The following is a 17,236-nucleotide window of genomic DNA, read 5'->3' on the forward strand; positions in this document are numbered from 1 at the left end:
TTTAAATTCTAGATGGTTGTCAGACATGCTCTCATTTTTGCTGAGAACGAATTCAATCATTTGGCAGCCTGTACAGAGAATGTAGTGCTACCAAGTGTTTTAGATTTGTTAGGTGAGATGATTATTTGTGGAATGAGTCTGAAATGTAAGTACTTAGGTGGGGAGAATTTGTTGATTTACAACTGGAGGAATTCAGGACCTTCATTAGGCATTGCATGTGCATGATACATAACTGTTTGAATGAAGGACTTCTTGTGACTGGTAACCAGTGGAGAGACTTCAAGGCAAGGGATATGCATGTTCATATCTTTAGATGAAAAAGTAATCTTGTGGCTTAGTCCTGAATTCTCTTGAGTCACCTTGTGGATGATAGGTGAATCCTATGATACAGACATTACAGATCATTTGAGTAATTAACTTTTAAGAGGGTGAGTGATGTTCTTGCTTGAACCTTTTATGCAAATCCAGAAATGTGAGAGTGCACACGCAGCATTGCACTGCCCTTCTGTCTAGGTTGGTGCTGTGTAACTGCCTATGTTTTAGCTCCTTCCCAAGCTGGACTACCAGGTAGACCCATGACCATTTTCCCCACCTCCACTTTAAAGACCACCAGATATTTACAATTATATTTGTGTGCCAATCTCTCACACTACCTCCTCCATCATACTTCTAGTCACCTCAAGACAAAATAAGAGCACTTCTCTGGCCATTCACACACAACACCAAAATGCTTCCCACACAGCATCAAAATGCAACCAACAAGCTTCTCTGGGTGTTGCTGAAACCCACCCGAAAATGCACTTTAGCACCCAACAATGGACATGAAACACTGTATTATGGATGCAATATAATATAATTATTTTACCAAATATAGTAAATTCCGGACTGTATTTCTTTGTCCTTACCTGCCAGAACAAAATGCACCCAATTGCAAGCTTCATCCAGACCTGAGTTCCCATTTCTACCAATGTCACAACCTAAGAAAAACAAGAGAGCATTAGTGTCAGTGTGGCAGAATGACTCCTATTTTTATTGAGCCCAGCAAAAATAGAGTGATCTGATTTCTTAAATATCCCTCTTTCAGCCTTTTCCAGCACCTACATTCTTTTAGTTTTGCATAGTGCAATACAGTGGCAGTCACAATTGAGTAGTTATAGTTAGGACCATGTTTCCACAGGAAGTGGATCTTTTGCTTTGCTACTAACTTTTTATTTGTCGTATCTTCACAGATATTACCAAAAACAGGTTTGTCCACTTTAGCTACTTCCTAGAAAGTTTTGGGGGGATCTATCAAGCGGTGGCCGAGAAAAAGGGGAGGGCCCAAAACACATGCAATTTGCCATATGGAATTTAGACACAGCTACAGCCCCAACTGCTGAACAGAATTACACCAAATTAAGCAGAAAGCTAGATCTTTACATAGGAAGTATGCTTTTTTTCTGATTTGGGGTAAATCAGTTCTGTAGTTTTTGAGTAATTACGGTTAAAAATTGATACATTTCTAGAGAAGCGGGGGTACTGTGGGACTGACAGATCAAATGATAAGATCTTATTGGCTGCCTCACATCAACAAAAATGTTTGGCAGTCCTGAAAAATATATATATCTATAGGGGGCAGGCTAAGAAAACCCTGCCCCCCCCATGCCTTGTGGGGAGGTTCCAGATGGACCGCCCTGAGGCCAAACACAATGGGTTTTGTTGTTTAACCGCAATAATACTGCTGTGCCGGGGTAATATTAAAGGTTTGTAGAATTTGAATTTTTAATTAGACTCCCTCCCCAGGTGGGCCAGGGCACAGGGGGTCGATGCATTCTATTTACCCCAACCCACTTATCGGCACAGATGCCCCATTGCCAGGGGCCTGACAACATTTTTTTATTAAAGGGGGTAGAGAACCTGTGTGTGACCCGCCTCCCCAAACCACGTATTGGTCCCAAGGACCCCATCCCCCGGGCTGACAATATTGGTCCCATCTCAGCCAGGCTCCTGCCAGGCAGGAGGACAAAACTACACCCCTGCCTGGGAGAATGCGGTCAAGAAACAGTGAATGCCCTCCTGCAGCAGAAGGAGAAATTAAGCTCCCGCTTTTCCAGAAAAGTGCACTTTTTTGCTTAGTTTCTTCCTGGAACATTTTGGGGTGATCAATCATGCCGGGGCTGAGGAAAATGAGGAGGGTTCCAAAATGCAAAATCCCTATGCATTTCCCATAGCCCTTTTTGGAATGTGATACAGCAAAAACAACTGAACTGAATTACACCAAATTTGGCAGTAAAGTAGATCTAGAAAGCATGCTTTTTGTGAGTTGGTGTAAATCTGTTTAGTGAATTTTGAAAAATTAAAATTAAAAAATATTTGTATAACTGGACGGTTGGCTTCGCAAAAGTCTCACAGTTGTGCAAATTAAAACATTGAGCCATCGGATTGATCGAGAGGGCTTTTTTCCCCAATGATCACCTCTGGCCACAATATGGAGAGAAATATTGTAGCCTCCATTCAGGACACGGGGACACAGTCCCCAGTGTCCCACGGGAGCCAGCGATCTCTGGGAGTACCATGTGGCTTCACTGTCTCCTGCAGGACACCTGATGATCACAAAAACTTTAAAAAAAATAGGGGCTGGGCAACGCAAAATTGGAGGTTGGGTGCCTGCAGGGGGTTGGATGCAGGACCCTTGCAGCCAATACCACTCCGCGCACAGTCCAAGGCCATGCACAGTGGGGTTTGGCTGTCCGTGGGGGTTGGGTTCAGAGCCTCGCCGCAGGCCAGGCCCTGTGGCCAACCCCACTCTGTACACAGCTGAAGCCTGTGTATGGCGGGAGTTGGCTGTCCGCCGTGAGTTGGACACACAGCCTGGCCAACCTCCCATCAGCACCGCAGGCTAGGAATGGCTGGCGCCTGCTATAGAAGGAAATCTTCTTAACCGCTTCCTGCTTCGATTGCCAAACTGCTTCCTGCTTCAATTGCCAAACACGCCAGCAGTAGCAGAGATGAGGGTAGGTCGCATGCTAGTAATAATATTAATGATAATAATTACATTTATGAAGCTCCTGGTTACACTAGGCCAGTGTGTCCCCACGCTGCGTTGCAAACTGCCCCCGGCCACTAAGACCTATCCTAAAACGAGGGACTATGCAGCAGGAAAGAGATAAGTCTTCAGTTTTTTCCTGAAAGTAGCCTCCGAACCCTCCAGCCGGAGGCTCAGGGGGAGTTTGTTCCATTGCTGTGCGGCCACAAAGCAGAATGAACGGTCCCCCATCCGTGCTCGCTTAATAGGAGGCACATACACCAAACCCGTCCTGCTTGATCTAAGATGCCGGGCATATAGGGTAAGTAGATCAAACAAATAGGAGGGGCCTGTCCTTTGGATAGTCCGGTGGCAGACACACATCACCTTGAACTGAAATCTCTCCCTAATTGGCAGCCAGTGGAGGGAGACCAGCGCCCTCTTCTCAGAGGCTCTCCTCGGAATCATAAGAACCAAGCGCGCAGCTGCGTTCTGGATGCCTTGGAGTCTTTGCACGCATTTAGCGGTAGCACCCAGGTACAGTAAATTACCGTAGTCAAGGCGCGATGTCACCAGGGTATGTACCATGGTCTTCCTGGCTTCTGTGGGCAGCACATCCAAGGTTTTTCGAAGGCCCCACAGGACTCCAAAACAAGCGCCTGCCACCCGCCTGGTATGATGCTCAAAAGAGAGCTTGGTATCCAGCCATACCCCAAGGTTCTTAGCCTGAGTGCAGGGCGTGGGGGTAGGCCCCAGACTCTGGGGCCACCAATGCCGATGACCACACTGATGGAGCTTTCCCAAACACAAGCACCTCGGTCTTATTGCCATTCAACTTCAGGCAGTTGTTGGCCATCCACAGTGCAAGTTCTTGCATGCACGCCCGAAGTTGGAGGCTGCCATGTCCTGTGCCTGTGCCTGTGTAAGGGAAACCACCTGTTGAGTGTCATTGGTGTAGGACACAACCATAATTTCAAATTTTTCTGCAATCTCAGCTAAAGGAGTAACATAGATTGAACAGGGTTGGGCTCAGGGGGGATCCCTGAGGCATCCCTTGTTTGAGTTTCACAACTTTGGAATAAAAAGAGCCTTGCAACACCTGAAAACTACGCTCCGACAGGAAATATTCCAGCCAATGCATCGCGCAGCCAGACACCCCACCTTTTCTCAAACAATGCAGCAGAGTATGGTGGGCAACAGTGTCAAAGGCGGCACTTAAATCAAGCAGAATTAAGGGCGCAGTCTGTCCTGCATTGACATATTTCCTGATGGTTTCCGTAGAGAGTAGCAGGGCCGATTCCCTAGAGTGGCGGGCCCGAAAACCCAACTGAGTAGAGTGAAGGAGATTGTGTTTCCCGATGTGCACTGTGAGTTGCCTGTTTACCACCTTCTCCGCCACTTTAGCGAAGTAGGGAAGCAAGGAAATAGGACGCAAATTCTCCAGTTGATCTGGGCTAATGTGCGGTTTCTTAGGTAGTGGAAGGACCACCGCTTCCTTCCATCTTGCTGGCACCATGCCTGACATAAAGGATAGCTCCAGGAGGTGTCCAGTACAAGGATCCAATAGTCCCTCTAAGAACCTTAGGGGAGGCAGGGTCCCTGGGGGAGCCTGACTTAACACTAATGCTAATTTTTATTAAGATCGCAGGGGAGGGGCCATGAATTTATTCATACCGACTATTCCTAGAGCGGGTCCAACTTCTCCGGAGGTCACATGGCATGCTCAAGCAGCAGCCGGGAAAGTGGAGTAGATCTTCTCCACTTAATCTGCGAAATAATCAGCCACACAATTGCATGCCTCCTCCGAACTAACCACTGGTGCTGCCGTATTTGCTAGGGTGGATATTTCTTTGTGGGCCTTAAACAATTCCTTCACTGAATTTTCAGACGTCCCTATTCTATCTTGATAGTAGGATGCCTTAGCCCTTCTGATCAGCCCATGATAGCACTTCAGGGTGATTTTATAACCCTCTGCACCTGGCAGAGAAGTCTCTCCTCCACCGCCTTTCAAGACGTTTACAATCTGCTTTAGCCATTCTCAAGGCGGTGGTGCACCTGGGGGGGGGGGGGGAGGCAGATTTATGAGCTCTTCCCGGCATTTTTGATGTCCAGGGAGCGGTGCTGTCCAGTGCCTCCAAAATACGTCAATCCAAGGTTTCGCATGCCTCTTCTGCATCTAAACTCCCCGGCAGCCCACCCTGCGAGAGGGCATTATTAAACTTCTTCTGAGAGAAGCCAGCCCGCTTCCGGTGTGCTATTTTCAGCTTGGATTTCTCCTGTATCTTCACCCCGGGCAATCCCACCGCGAAAGGAACCAGAAAGGGATCAGACCATAGAACAGGAAGCGGGGGCTTCACCGCTATATCCCCCCAGTTGGCAAAGATAGGGTCCAGTAAAGGACCCAATTGGTGAGTGGAGTCATCAGTTTTTAACGTAAGTTGAAGAGTAGCCATTTCCTGACATAGCTCTCGAGCCCTCGCATTCATTGCATCGTCAAAATGCAAATTAAAATTAAAGGGTGTGGCTGGACACTACATCATATCCCAGAAAAGTTTGCCCTCCTCTCAGTGTTGACTGTATTGTCAAACTAGTGTTAACTGTAGTGTTGACACTATAGTCAACACTGAGGGGAGCGAAATCGTGAACCATGATGCAAAGGAGCAAGCTTTTCTGGGAAATGATGTAGTGTCCAGCACTGGGGGCTCCAGCTGCCTGTGCACAGTGCCCCGGCATCGGGGGGGGGGGGGAGGGGTCAGCTGCAGGGGCTATTGTTACACCACTGATAGGTGAGACACAAAACCTGCTTGCAAGCTAATTGAATGGCATCAGCTAGCACCCAGCCCATAATGTGAGCTGGTGGGGACAGCAGCACTTACTTTTGGGAACTAGCACATTTTTTTCCTTATCAGACTTAGACCCAGAGCAAGAGAGAAAAAAATCAGAAATGGGAGGAAAAATGGGGGAATAGGAACATATGGAAAAACTGTTGAAATAAACAAGTCAGGAATAAAAAAGAACCTGAAACAGGGCCAGGGAGTGTCTGGTGGTGGGAGAAAGGGACAATGAGGTGGAATCAAGACTAGACAGCCTTGGAATTCAGCACAGCGGACATTCGACAGCGCCGACTGTGGGCTTCTGAGAACAACTTTGGGGTTCAGCACTTATTATTTCTACAAATTAAGCACTGCAAGCAGGAAGAGAGCAGGCCAGGCACAAAAGACCAGAGGATTATCCCTGCAAGCACCAGTGCAAGTGAAACACAATACCGAATATATCTATAGCTTGTTTGCAAAAATGTCTGTATCAGTTACGAGAGAGGATTAGTGAATCCTCAGGACCAGGGAAATAAAGGAAGCATCTAATCTCCACAGTGTTCCAAACCACAAGCCTCGCGAACCTTTCTTCCTGCCCGGAGTTCCTGAGTGAGAAGGAAGCAGTGCATGGCACACAGGTGAGACCAGAGCTCAAGTAATGTTTGCACAGTATCACAGCCAACAAGACGTTTGGCAAACCTAAATGTGCCAGCTCCACTCTAAAGAGCACAGGAGGAACAATGTGAGCCTGCCAGGAGAGGACATCCGTCTCTGTCCAGGAGCCTGTGGGGAGGCGCCTTCCAGCAATGGACGCCTGGCACCAGGAGCATAACGCAAAATGATGCCGCTTCGCCCCCCCCACACCAGAGGGACTGTGGGGACCTTTGCTACCTCCCTGGCTGCGGGGACCCGTGCTACCCCCTGGCTGCGGAGGCCTGCGCTACCTCCATGGCTGCGGGGGACTCCACTACTTCCCTGGCAGCGGGCGCCTACGCTACCTACCTGGCTGCAGGGGCTGGGCTACCTCCCCTGCTGCATGGGCCTGCGTTACTTCCCTGGCTGCGGGGGCCTGACCTACCTCCCTGGCTGTGGGGGCCTGCACTACATCCCTTGCTGCAGAGGCTTGCATTACTTCCCTGGTGGTGGGGGCCTGCACTATCTCCCTGGCGACAGAGGCCTGTGCTACCTCCCTGCCTCCAGGGGCCTGCGCTACCTCCCTGCCTCCAGGGGCCTGCGCTACCTCCCTGGCTGCAGGGGCCTGCACTACCTCCCTGGCTACAGAGGCCTGCGCTACCTCCCTGGCTGCAGGGCCTGCGCTACCTCCCTGGCTGCAGGGGCCTGCGCTACCTCCCTGCCTCCAGGGGCCTGCGCTACCTCCCTGGCTGCAGGGGCCTGCGCTACCTCCCTGGCTGCAGAGGCTGTGCTACCTCCCTGGCTGCAGGGGCCTGCACTACCTCCCTGGCTGCAGGGGCCTGTTCTACCTCCCTGGCTGCAGGGGCCTGCGCTACCTCCCTGGCTGCATGGGGCTGTGCTACCTCCCTGGCTGCAGGGGCCTGCGCTACCTCCCTGCCTCCAGGGGCCTGCGCTACCTCCCTGGCTGCAGGGGCCTGCACTACCTCCCTGGCTACAGAGGCCTGCGCTACCTCCCTGGCTGCAGGGCCTGCGCTACCTCCCTGGCTGCAGGGGCCTGCGCTACCTCCCTGCCTCCAGGGGCCTGCGCTACCTCCCTGCCTCCAGGGGCCTGCGCTACCTCCCTGGCTGCAGGGGCCTGCACTACCTCCCTGGCTACAGAGGCCTGCGCTACCTCCCTGGCTGCAGGGCCTGCGCTACCTCCCTGGCTGCAGGGGCCTGCGCTACCTCCCTGCCTCCAGGGGCCTGCGCTACCTCCCTGGCTGCAGGGGCCTGCGCTACCTCCCTGGCTGCAGAGGCTGTGCTACCTCCCTGGCTGCAGGGGCCTGCACTACCTCCCTGGCTGCAGGGGCCTGTTCTACCTCCCTGGCTGCAGGGGCCTGCGCTACCTCCCTGGCTGCATGGGGCTGTGCTACCTCCCTGGCTGCAGGGGCCTGCGCTACCTCCCTGCCTCCAGGGGCCTGCGCTACCTCCCTGGCTGCAGGGGCCTGCGCTAACTCCCTGGCTGCAGAGGCTGTGCTACCTCCCTGGCTGCAGGGGCCTGTACTACCTCCCTGGCTGCAGGGGCCTGTGCTACCTCCCTGGCTGCAGAGGCTGTGCTACCTCCCTGGCTGCAGGGGCCTGCGCTACCTCCCTGGCTGCAGAGGCTGTGCTACATGCCTTGCTGCAGGGGCCCGCGCTACCTCCCTGGCTGCAGGGGCCTGTGCTACAGCCCTTGCTGCATGGGCCTGTTCTACCTCCCTGGCTGCAGGGGCCTGCGCTACCTCCCTGGCTGCATGGGGCTGTGCTACCTCCCTGGCTGCATGGGCCTGCGCTACCTCCCTGGCTGCAGAGGCCTGCGCTACCTCCCTGGCTGCAGAGGCCTGCGCTACCTCCCTGGTTGCGGGGGCCTGCGCTACCTCCCTGGCTGTAGGGGCCTGTGCTACCTCCCTGGCTGCGGGGCCTGTGCTACCTCCCTTGCTACAGGGGCCTACGCTACCTCCCTGGCTGCAGGGGCCTGCGCTACCTCCCTGGCTGCAGGGCCTGCGCTACCTCCCTGGCTGCAGGGCCTGCGCTACCTCCCTGGCTTCAGGGGCCTGCGCTACCTCCCTGGCTGCAGAGGCCTGCACTACCTCCCTGGCTTCAGGGGCCTGCGCTACCTCCATGGCTGCAGGGGCCTGCGCTGCCTCCCTGGCTGCGGGGGCTGCGCTACCTCCCAGGCTGCATGGGGCTGTGCTACATGCTGCAGAGGCCTGCGCCACCTCCCTGGCTGTGGGGGCCTGCACCAACCTCCCTGGCTGCAGAGACCTGCGCTACCTCCCTGGCCGCAGGGGCTGTGCTACCTCACTGGCAGCAGGGGCTGCGCTACCTCCCTGGCTGCAGGGGCCTTGACTACCTTCCTGGCTGCAGGGGCCTTGACTACCTTCCTGGCTGCAGGGGCCTTGACTACCTCCCTGGCTGCAGGGGCTGCGCCACCTCCCTGGCTGCAGGGGCTGCGCTATCTCCCTGGCCGCAGCGGCCTGCGCTACCTCCCTGGCTGCAGGGGCCTGCACTATCTCCCTGGCTGTGGGGGCCTGTGCTACCTCCCTGGCTGCGGGGGACTGTGCTACCTCCCTGGCTGCGGGGGCCTGTGCTACCTCCCTTGATGCAGGGCCTGCACTACCCCACTGGCTGCAGGGAATGCGCTACCCCACTGGCTGAGGGGGTCCACGCCAACTCCCTGACTGAAGGAGCCTGTGCTACCTCCCTGGCTGCAGGGGCATGCGCTACCTCCCAGGCTGCATGGGGCTGTGCTACATCCCTTGCTGCAGAGGCCTGCGCCACCTCCCTGGCTGCAGAGACCTGCGCTACCTCCCTGGCTGCAGGGGCTGCGCTACCTCCCTGGCTGCAGGGGCTGCGCTACCTCCCTGGCTGCAGGGGCTCCGCTACCTCCCTGGCTGCAGGGGCTGCGCTACCTCCCTGGCTGCAGGGGCCTGCTCTACCTCCCTGGCTGCAGGGGCCTGCGCTACCTTCCTGGCTGCAGGGGCCTTGACTACCTCCCTGGCCGCAAGGGCCTGCGCTACCTCCCTGGCTGAAGGAGCCTGCACTATTTCCGTGGCTGCAGGGGCTGCGCTACCTCCCTGGCTGCAGGGGCTGTGCTACATCCCTTGCTGCAGAGGCCTGCCCACCTCTCTGGCTGCGGGGGCCTGTGCTACCTTCCTGGCTGCGGGGGCCTGTGCTACCTCCCTGGCTGCGGGGGCTGTGCTACCTCCCTGGCTGCAGAGGCCTGAACTACCTACCTGGCTGCAGGGGCCTGCGCTACCTCCCTGGCTGCGGGGACCTGTGCTACCTCCCTGGCTGCGGGGGCCTGTGCTACCTCCCTGGCTGCAGAGGCCTGAACTACCTACCTGGCTGCAGGGGCCTGCGCTACCTCCCTGGCTGCGGGGGCCTGTACTACCTCCCTGGCTGCGGGGTCTGCGCTACCTCCCTGGCTGCAGGGGCCTCCACTACCTCCTTGGATTCGGGGCGTGCACCAACCTCTCTGGCTGCGGGGGCCTGTGCTACCTCCCTGGCTGCGGGGTCTGCGCTACCTCCCTGGCTGCAGGGGCCTCCACTACCTCCTTGGATTCGGGGGCGTGCACCAACCTCTCTGGCTGCGGGGGCCTGTGCTACCTCCCTGGCTGCGGGGTCTGCGCTACCTCCCTGGCTGCAGGGGCCTCCACTACCTCCTTGGATTCGGGGGCGTGCACCAGCCTCTCTGGCTGCGGGGGCCTGTGCTACCTCCCTGGCTGCAGGCTGGCTGGGGTTGGTGGTAGGAGGACCGGATGAGGGCAGTGCTATTTAACAAGGGAAACCCAAGGATCACTGGGGGGCTGGGGTAATAACTAAATTACAGCAAGCAATGGTCCCTAGTAATAATAAGTAAATGTAAATGTACCGGTATTTATAGAGCGCACAGCTACTTCCCTGAGGTAGTGTCCCGGCGCTGTCCGTATACCGCTTAGGAACCCTTCCTGGTTTTCCCTGTGAGTGTCCACTCCTGGGCACCCCCAGGGTGAAGCCAGGCACCCCAGCGCTTTTGGGGCCGTTGTGGAGATTAAGCAAACTATTGCCCAGAGTCGCAGAGTGGGACCCATGATTAGAATAGGCACCGAGGCGAGAATTATCAGGTCCGAGGAAATTGAGTCCAAGACCCGCCAAGGCAGGAATTGAACCCTGGTCCCGGGCCAGATCTCTGCATCAGGGTCTGCCGCTCTAACCATTTGAGCCACACTTCTCCAATAAGTATAATGCAAAAGACACAATGGCAATTTAATAGTTCAATAATAAATGAACAAACAAGTTGGTTTTTTTCAAAACAAACATACAGAGGCGCAGTGAGTGTGGGTGCATAAAAACCTGCTCGGTGCTCTTTTTTTGAAGTGATACACTCAAATGATAAACCGTGATTAATAAATGTATCAGTAAAGCAAGAATCCCATGCCTGTCAGGAAAATTCCATGTAAACAATCATATAGGTCTGCGTATTTTAAGGCTGATGGCGTTTCGGTCCAATTATAGATAGTGGGGTCATCATCAGGACACAAAGAACTGAAAGCCTGAGACCGAGAGCATCAAGAAGTGCACTAGTGGAGGCTCTGGGGCTCCCAAATAATGAGTTCCATTAGCGGACAATGGCAGGGAGCCGGGGTGGGCTTGTTAAGAACCGAGGTCTGGCAGGACGGGAAGCGCACTGCCAGATGAGGGGGATGTTCCGCACAGAGTGGGAGGCTGCTAGTAATAAGCAGGGACGGCGGTCCACGGTCCGCCCAGGGGCTGCAGTCAGCCAGGAGGATGCGGAAAGTGAAGCTGGACTACAATCAGTCCCAGCGGTGAGGCAGAGAAAAACATTCAAGAACCGCAGGCGGATTAGGAGCACAGGCGGCGGGTGCGGCAGGTGCAGTGGCACCACGCCCAAAGACCTGAGGGGCCACTGAACCTTGGTTATTGTTGTATTTTATAATTAGGGCTCCCTGTTTTCTGTTTTTACGGATCTTTACAGATAGAAAATAATGTGTTTTCTGTCTGCATTTATTTTTAAAAGTGGATAAATACAGAAATTGTGCTTCTTTTAAGTTACACTTCGTACTGTCTCATGAATTATAGCCCAACAGCTGAGCAGATGAACAGCATAGGAAATTAAAAAACAGGATGAAATTTCTTTAAATAGCTGCATGTATCAATATACATTTGTGGCATATGGCTAATATTTGCCAATGGATGAACTGTTATGTAATATTTGGCAACTTCAATAGCTCAAACTTGATGGACATCGAAGTATGAGTGCACGTCTATCATTTAAATAAATACAGAAATGTACAGTTTTACGACTACATTTATACGCAAAACACAAAGTAAATACTGATAAATTCAGAAAAAATGGCCAAAAAATAAATATGGATAAATACAGACGGAAATGTTAAAAAAATAAATACCATAAAACCGGGAGCCCCATTTATAATTCAAACAGCAGTCCATGGGGGGAGCAGGGGGACATTTCCTTTCTTGCACTAGGGTCCATGAAACGCTGGCTAGCTACTGATTAGGAGCTTCAGCCACCAAATAATGCTGTGGTTGTACAAGCACTGACCGCCTCAAAGTAGTACCTTTGTGGGTAGGGAGAAATTTAGCAAACACACAAGATTTTCAGGGGGTGTAGAAGATGACTTTTCTCCCAATGAGAAAATATTTCTCATATAAAGAAAAAAGGTTAAGGCACACTCCAAATGTAGAAACATGTGCCGGCATAAATGCTTTTGACTCGTTCAGTCACTATTATTTTCTGAAAAAACGGGACCCTAATATTCAATCTCCTTTGGGCATCTCAGTTCGGGAGAGGTGATCGGCGAATTTGAGTTCCTCAACAGCGAATTGGGAAACATTTGGTGATAAATTAGTTATTAAGTTTGATATTATGCTATTAAATTAAAATTAAAAAGTCATCTCTGATAAAAGAGAATTACATTATTGAATAAAGCAATCCATCCACACATTCATTAGAACAAAATCATGACAAAACAAAACAAACCTCTGTGTTATTAAAAAATATAATTTATCAGTTAATGAAAAGGGGGGAACTTCATAGATCTAAAATCGTGTATAAAACAAAAACAAAGCACTCAAGTTTGATAGTTCCTTTGCATTCTGGAAGTCGTATCCCTCGTGTTATAATAAAATAAAGAAGACTACGAATCCGAGAATGCAAAGAAAAAATTCACCGGATGAGCACAGAACTTGGAAATTTGACAGCACTAAAACAACTGCAACAATTCACAATACATTGACTTAGTAGGTTTTCAGAGTGTTGAATCCAGAGCTTTCAAGTTTCTCATTGTCCAGTCCAAGCTTTCACTCTCCATTCTGGAATTTGTAATCCTGATTTTTAAAAGGAATAAACTGGTCTACAATCCCAGAATGGAAATACAACTAGCATAAGACAAACATTTCAAATTACTGTAGAAAAAACAAATTTCAATCTTAAAATATACCAAAGCTGATTTCATAGTTTACAATCTTTATAAATGCCAAAATACTTTTCACTCAGAAAACTCTCAACAGATTTTAAAAATAATACGGAAGCGTCAGAATGTAAAGAGAAAGGTTTGCCATGTCCTAATTTACTTTTTATATGATTGAGCCATTTGGTCTTTTGCAGAAGCCTGGAGAGCAGAGGTATGGGCCTCGAGATAAGTGGCATGCTAAGTACACATTCTGCCTCAAATCAAATGCCAGATGACTAAGCGCAGCAGATAGCACTTCCCCAGTGCCATAAAAGCTTTTGCATTTCAGAGCATGTGCTTTCATGCAATTAGAAAAAGAACAGATGATGGATGGAATGCTGAACAATGCAAACATTCACCACCAGTCAACAGATCTGAGTTCAATCCATTGTTTTTTTGCTCACCACGACATCCCATCTTTGACCCTGCTCCTCATGGGAACAGTCCAACCGAGACTGCTGAGCCAGGTTCTCCGTGTACCAGAAACAAGCATCCTGGGACCGGTTTCGGAGTATCACCCCTCATCAGCCAGGCTAGCTTGAATCCAGTGGCGCAGCGAGCACGGGACCCATGTCTGGGCATTCCTGTCCCACTTAGGGGAACAAAAGCAAAAAGAACAGGTGATGAATAGAATGCTGAACAATGCAAACATTTACCCCAGTCAACAGATCTGGGTTTAATCCATCTTTTTTTTGCTCACCATGCCACCCCTGTTTGGACCCAGCCATATGCAAAATAGTCTTGACCCTGCTCCTCATGGGAACAGCCCACCCTGAACTGCCAAGCCAAGATCTCCCTGGACTGGAAACAAGCATCCTAAGAATTGTTTCAGGGTAACACCCCTCATCAGCCAGGGTAGCTTGAATCCAGTGGCGCAGTGAGCATGGGACTGTGCATGCAAGGGATAAAACAAACACAATCATTGAAATCTGCTCTTCAGCTTTAGACCAGCAATAATATTCCTGCCCTGTGCATTTGCAGAAAAGCTGGGAGGAGGGGGAGCAACAGAGAGCAGGTGGCGGATATTTGAGGAGGAAAAGCAGCACAAAATGGGGGCAGCTTGAAAATAGATGCACTCTCATATATAAATAAAACCACCTGACGTGCATCCGCCTATTTACCGTGGAACAAACTCAATTTGAAACACAACTAACATCCAGTACAGATCTAGAAACAATACAATTGTTAAAAAACTATATGAGTGGCTACAGGAAGCTTTTGATATCCTAATACAACTAAAATCGCACAACAGAACAAAAGAAAACAAGCACCATGGAGAAATACAGAGATAAAAGACATAAAACAACAAATAAGAAAGCTGCAACAAGACTCGCTCAAAACAAACGCCAATCAAGACAAACTTCGCCTACAAAAAATTAACAGATTATACAAGTCAGCTATCAAAACAGCTAAGAAAAGATACTATTCAGACATAATTCAAAATGCTAAATGTGCAAATAAAGAATTCTATAAAATACTCAATAAATTTCGTAAACCAAATTGCCTAGATGGAGCTCATCCCGTTACTCAAGATTTCACAGACGAACTGGCAAATCATTACACGGCCAAAGCAGACACATTGGACTAATACTTAAAACAAAGACAAATCACCAGCACTGACCCTTTTACAAAATAACAATCCAAGAATACTCTAACTCAGCCTCTCCGTTCCTGCCAACACATTTCACACTATGAATTTATGGACCTGGTCATAGCAAGCAAGCCTGCCGGCAGCCCTTCTGAACCGTGTCCACCGTAAACCTTCAAGACAATTCTTTTAGCAACCTCTGCTGCCACTCCAGTAAGAATCATCATCAATGATTCCATAACTACCAGAATATTTCCAGAAGGTCATACATACGCCCTTTACTGAAGAAAGCAAACTTGGACCTGCCGAACCCTGACAACTACAGACCGATTACAATTGGACCTTTCCTGGGCAAACTGATAGAAAGAGCAGCGTTCACCGAAATGTCATAATTCATTGACGAAAATGCCATACTCTCAGACTTCCAAACGGGATTCCGTCCAGAAAGAGGCACAGAATCGGCCCTCCTTGCCATCTGGGATGATCTAAAGAACACAGTTGACTGCAACGGGGTTGCTGCGCTACTTCTTTTGGACCGCTTGGCTGCTTTTGACACAGTTGATCATGAAACTCTAGTACAAAGACTCTACGAAGCCGGCATAAAGGGGACTGCTCTAGACTGGATCGCATCCTACCTTCACAACAGAACTAATGTCATCCATACCCCACCTTTCTCGTGCAAATCGTACTCCACAAAAGCAGGGGTCCCTCAAGGCTCTATCATCTCATCCATGCTTTTCAATATCTACATGAAGTCATTACCGGCACTGATCAATCAATTTCACCTCACGTGCTATAACTATGCAGATGACACGGAAATACTCCTTCAAGTGGAATGCCCCAAAGACATTGGAAACTCACCACTTTTTAGTTGCCTCAGAGCCGTGGATCAGTGGATGACTTGGAGCCATCTCAAATTGAATGCCTTCAAAACAGAAATACTCATTTATGGTGATTAGAAACATTATGACCCGCTTTCCGCCTGGCCTGATGATATGGGAACATCGCCTAAAGTATCAAAGGGAGTAAGAAACCTCGGAATGACCATGGACTCCAAGCTATTGATGAATGCCCAAGTGGACAAACTAGCAAGATCAAGCTTTGTTGATATAACACAAGGTCCAAGCTACCATCTCCCTTGTTCTGTAAAAACTTGGTTACGCTAACAGCCTCTACCACGGATCACCTTTAACAACCAGGAAAAGACTACAATAAATTCAGAACTCGGCTGCCATACTACTCTTACATACAAAACCGCAAGACCGCAAGACCACATCTTCCCTGCCTTGAAAGCCCTGCATTGTTTACCGGTTGCCAGAAGATCCACGTTCAAGCTGCTTTGTATCACCCACAAAACGATACATGGAACAGGACCGCTCTTCAACAGGAATAAAATCACCAAACACATTCAACAAAGGAACCTCCACTCTAGAATGGCGCCTCGCCTCAAAATCTCAAGATACAAGAAAAAAAACATGTGTGGCACATCCTTCTATGTTCAGGCAGCCAAACTATGGAACTCTTTACCCCCCCCCCCTCAACATAAGATCCACGGATAACCACTTTAACTTCAGAAAACTACTCAAGAATTAGCTCTTCCTTACATAAGCACAATACGCAAACATAAATATACAGCATATCACTCTGTATATAAGCATCTATTTTTACTATAGATATATGCAAATATATGTGTATTGCTTTGTATAAATGTGTAGAATAATTATGTTTGGCAAAAATAGTAATTTATTAGTTCTGCAAAACAAATGTACATATTACTGATAGTTACTTTATCTACAATTGCTTCACTATTGAATTGCAAAAAAAATGTATATATAACCAAATAAATAACATTAATTTAAGTACAAGAACACTTGAAAGACGGAGTTTATTTAATGCATCTTTAATCTACATATACTTACTACCTTAACAAAGGCTTCGCCGAACCACGTCATACTGTTTGGTTTGTGAGACAATAAACTCTTATTGGACTCGTCCTATGGTTTGCCGCTGGGAGTTATTTCATAATCCTGAAAGAAGACTTCCTTGTGGGAAATATACTTCCATGTACTTATGGATCGATACATTTATTACTTTTCTTCTAATTCAGTATATCCAAAGCACTACCCTATTTCTCTCCCTACACCTCTCTCAATATATCCTCTACCTTAACACTCTGACACATCTCAAACCTCTTTCTACTACTCTTTCTAATGCACTACCCTATTTCTCAACCTATACCTCTATCAAGATATCCTCTACCTCCGCTCTCTTATTCATCCCAAACCCCAAACCACTACTAAGATCCCCATCACCTCATACCTCTTTTACTATTCCGATCCCCCAAAACAAGCCTTTCTAAACCCTTCCCTCTGACTCTTCCCCCTTCACACCCATTTTACTCATTCCAAGCCTCCTCCTACTGCTATAACCTCTCAAATAAAATAAAAACAAAAAACAAAAAGGCTAAATCCTTTACTCTTCTATCCCTCTACTATCCTCTTCAATCCAAATAACAGACTAACATGCAGGAGCCCGTCATCGCACACCAGCACTTTTCTGGGGACTTCAAACGCCAGCAGGCACAGAAGCAGGTGCCGCCAACGCGTGTTACCCGTGCCAGGAGGACCTTAACCCCTTCCATGCTGGTGACGAATCCCAGCCGTCACGCTCTGCGGCGCTCGTGTGCTGATGACGGCTGGGGTTC

The 17,236-nt window shown here is 49.8% G+C and overlaps 1 protein-coding gene across 1 annotated transcript in view; it reads right to left on the reverse strand.

The window, feature by feature from the left end:
• LOC144772081 (protein sel-1 homolog 3-like) overlaps window positions 1–17,236 on the reverse strand; it is a 397,544-nt gene that overhangs the window by 355,326 nt on the left and 24,982 nt on the right. The window contains exon 2 of the mRNA XM_078656264.1: window positions 906–977. Coding sequence (XP_078512390.1) covers window positions 906–959 — 54 coding nt within the window. The 5' untranslated portion in view covers window positions 960–977. The remainder of the gene's footprint in view (window positions 1–905; window positions 978–17,236) is intronic.

Source organism: Lissotriton helveticus, chromosome 8 (assembly GCF_964261635.1).
Source record: "Lissotriton helveticus chromosome 8, aLisHel1.1, whole genome shotgun sequence".
NCBI classification, from domain to species: Eukaryota; Metazoa; Chordata; class Amphibia; order Caudata; family Salamandridae; genus Lissotriton; species Lissotriton helveticus.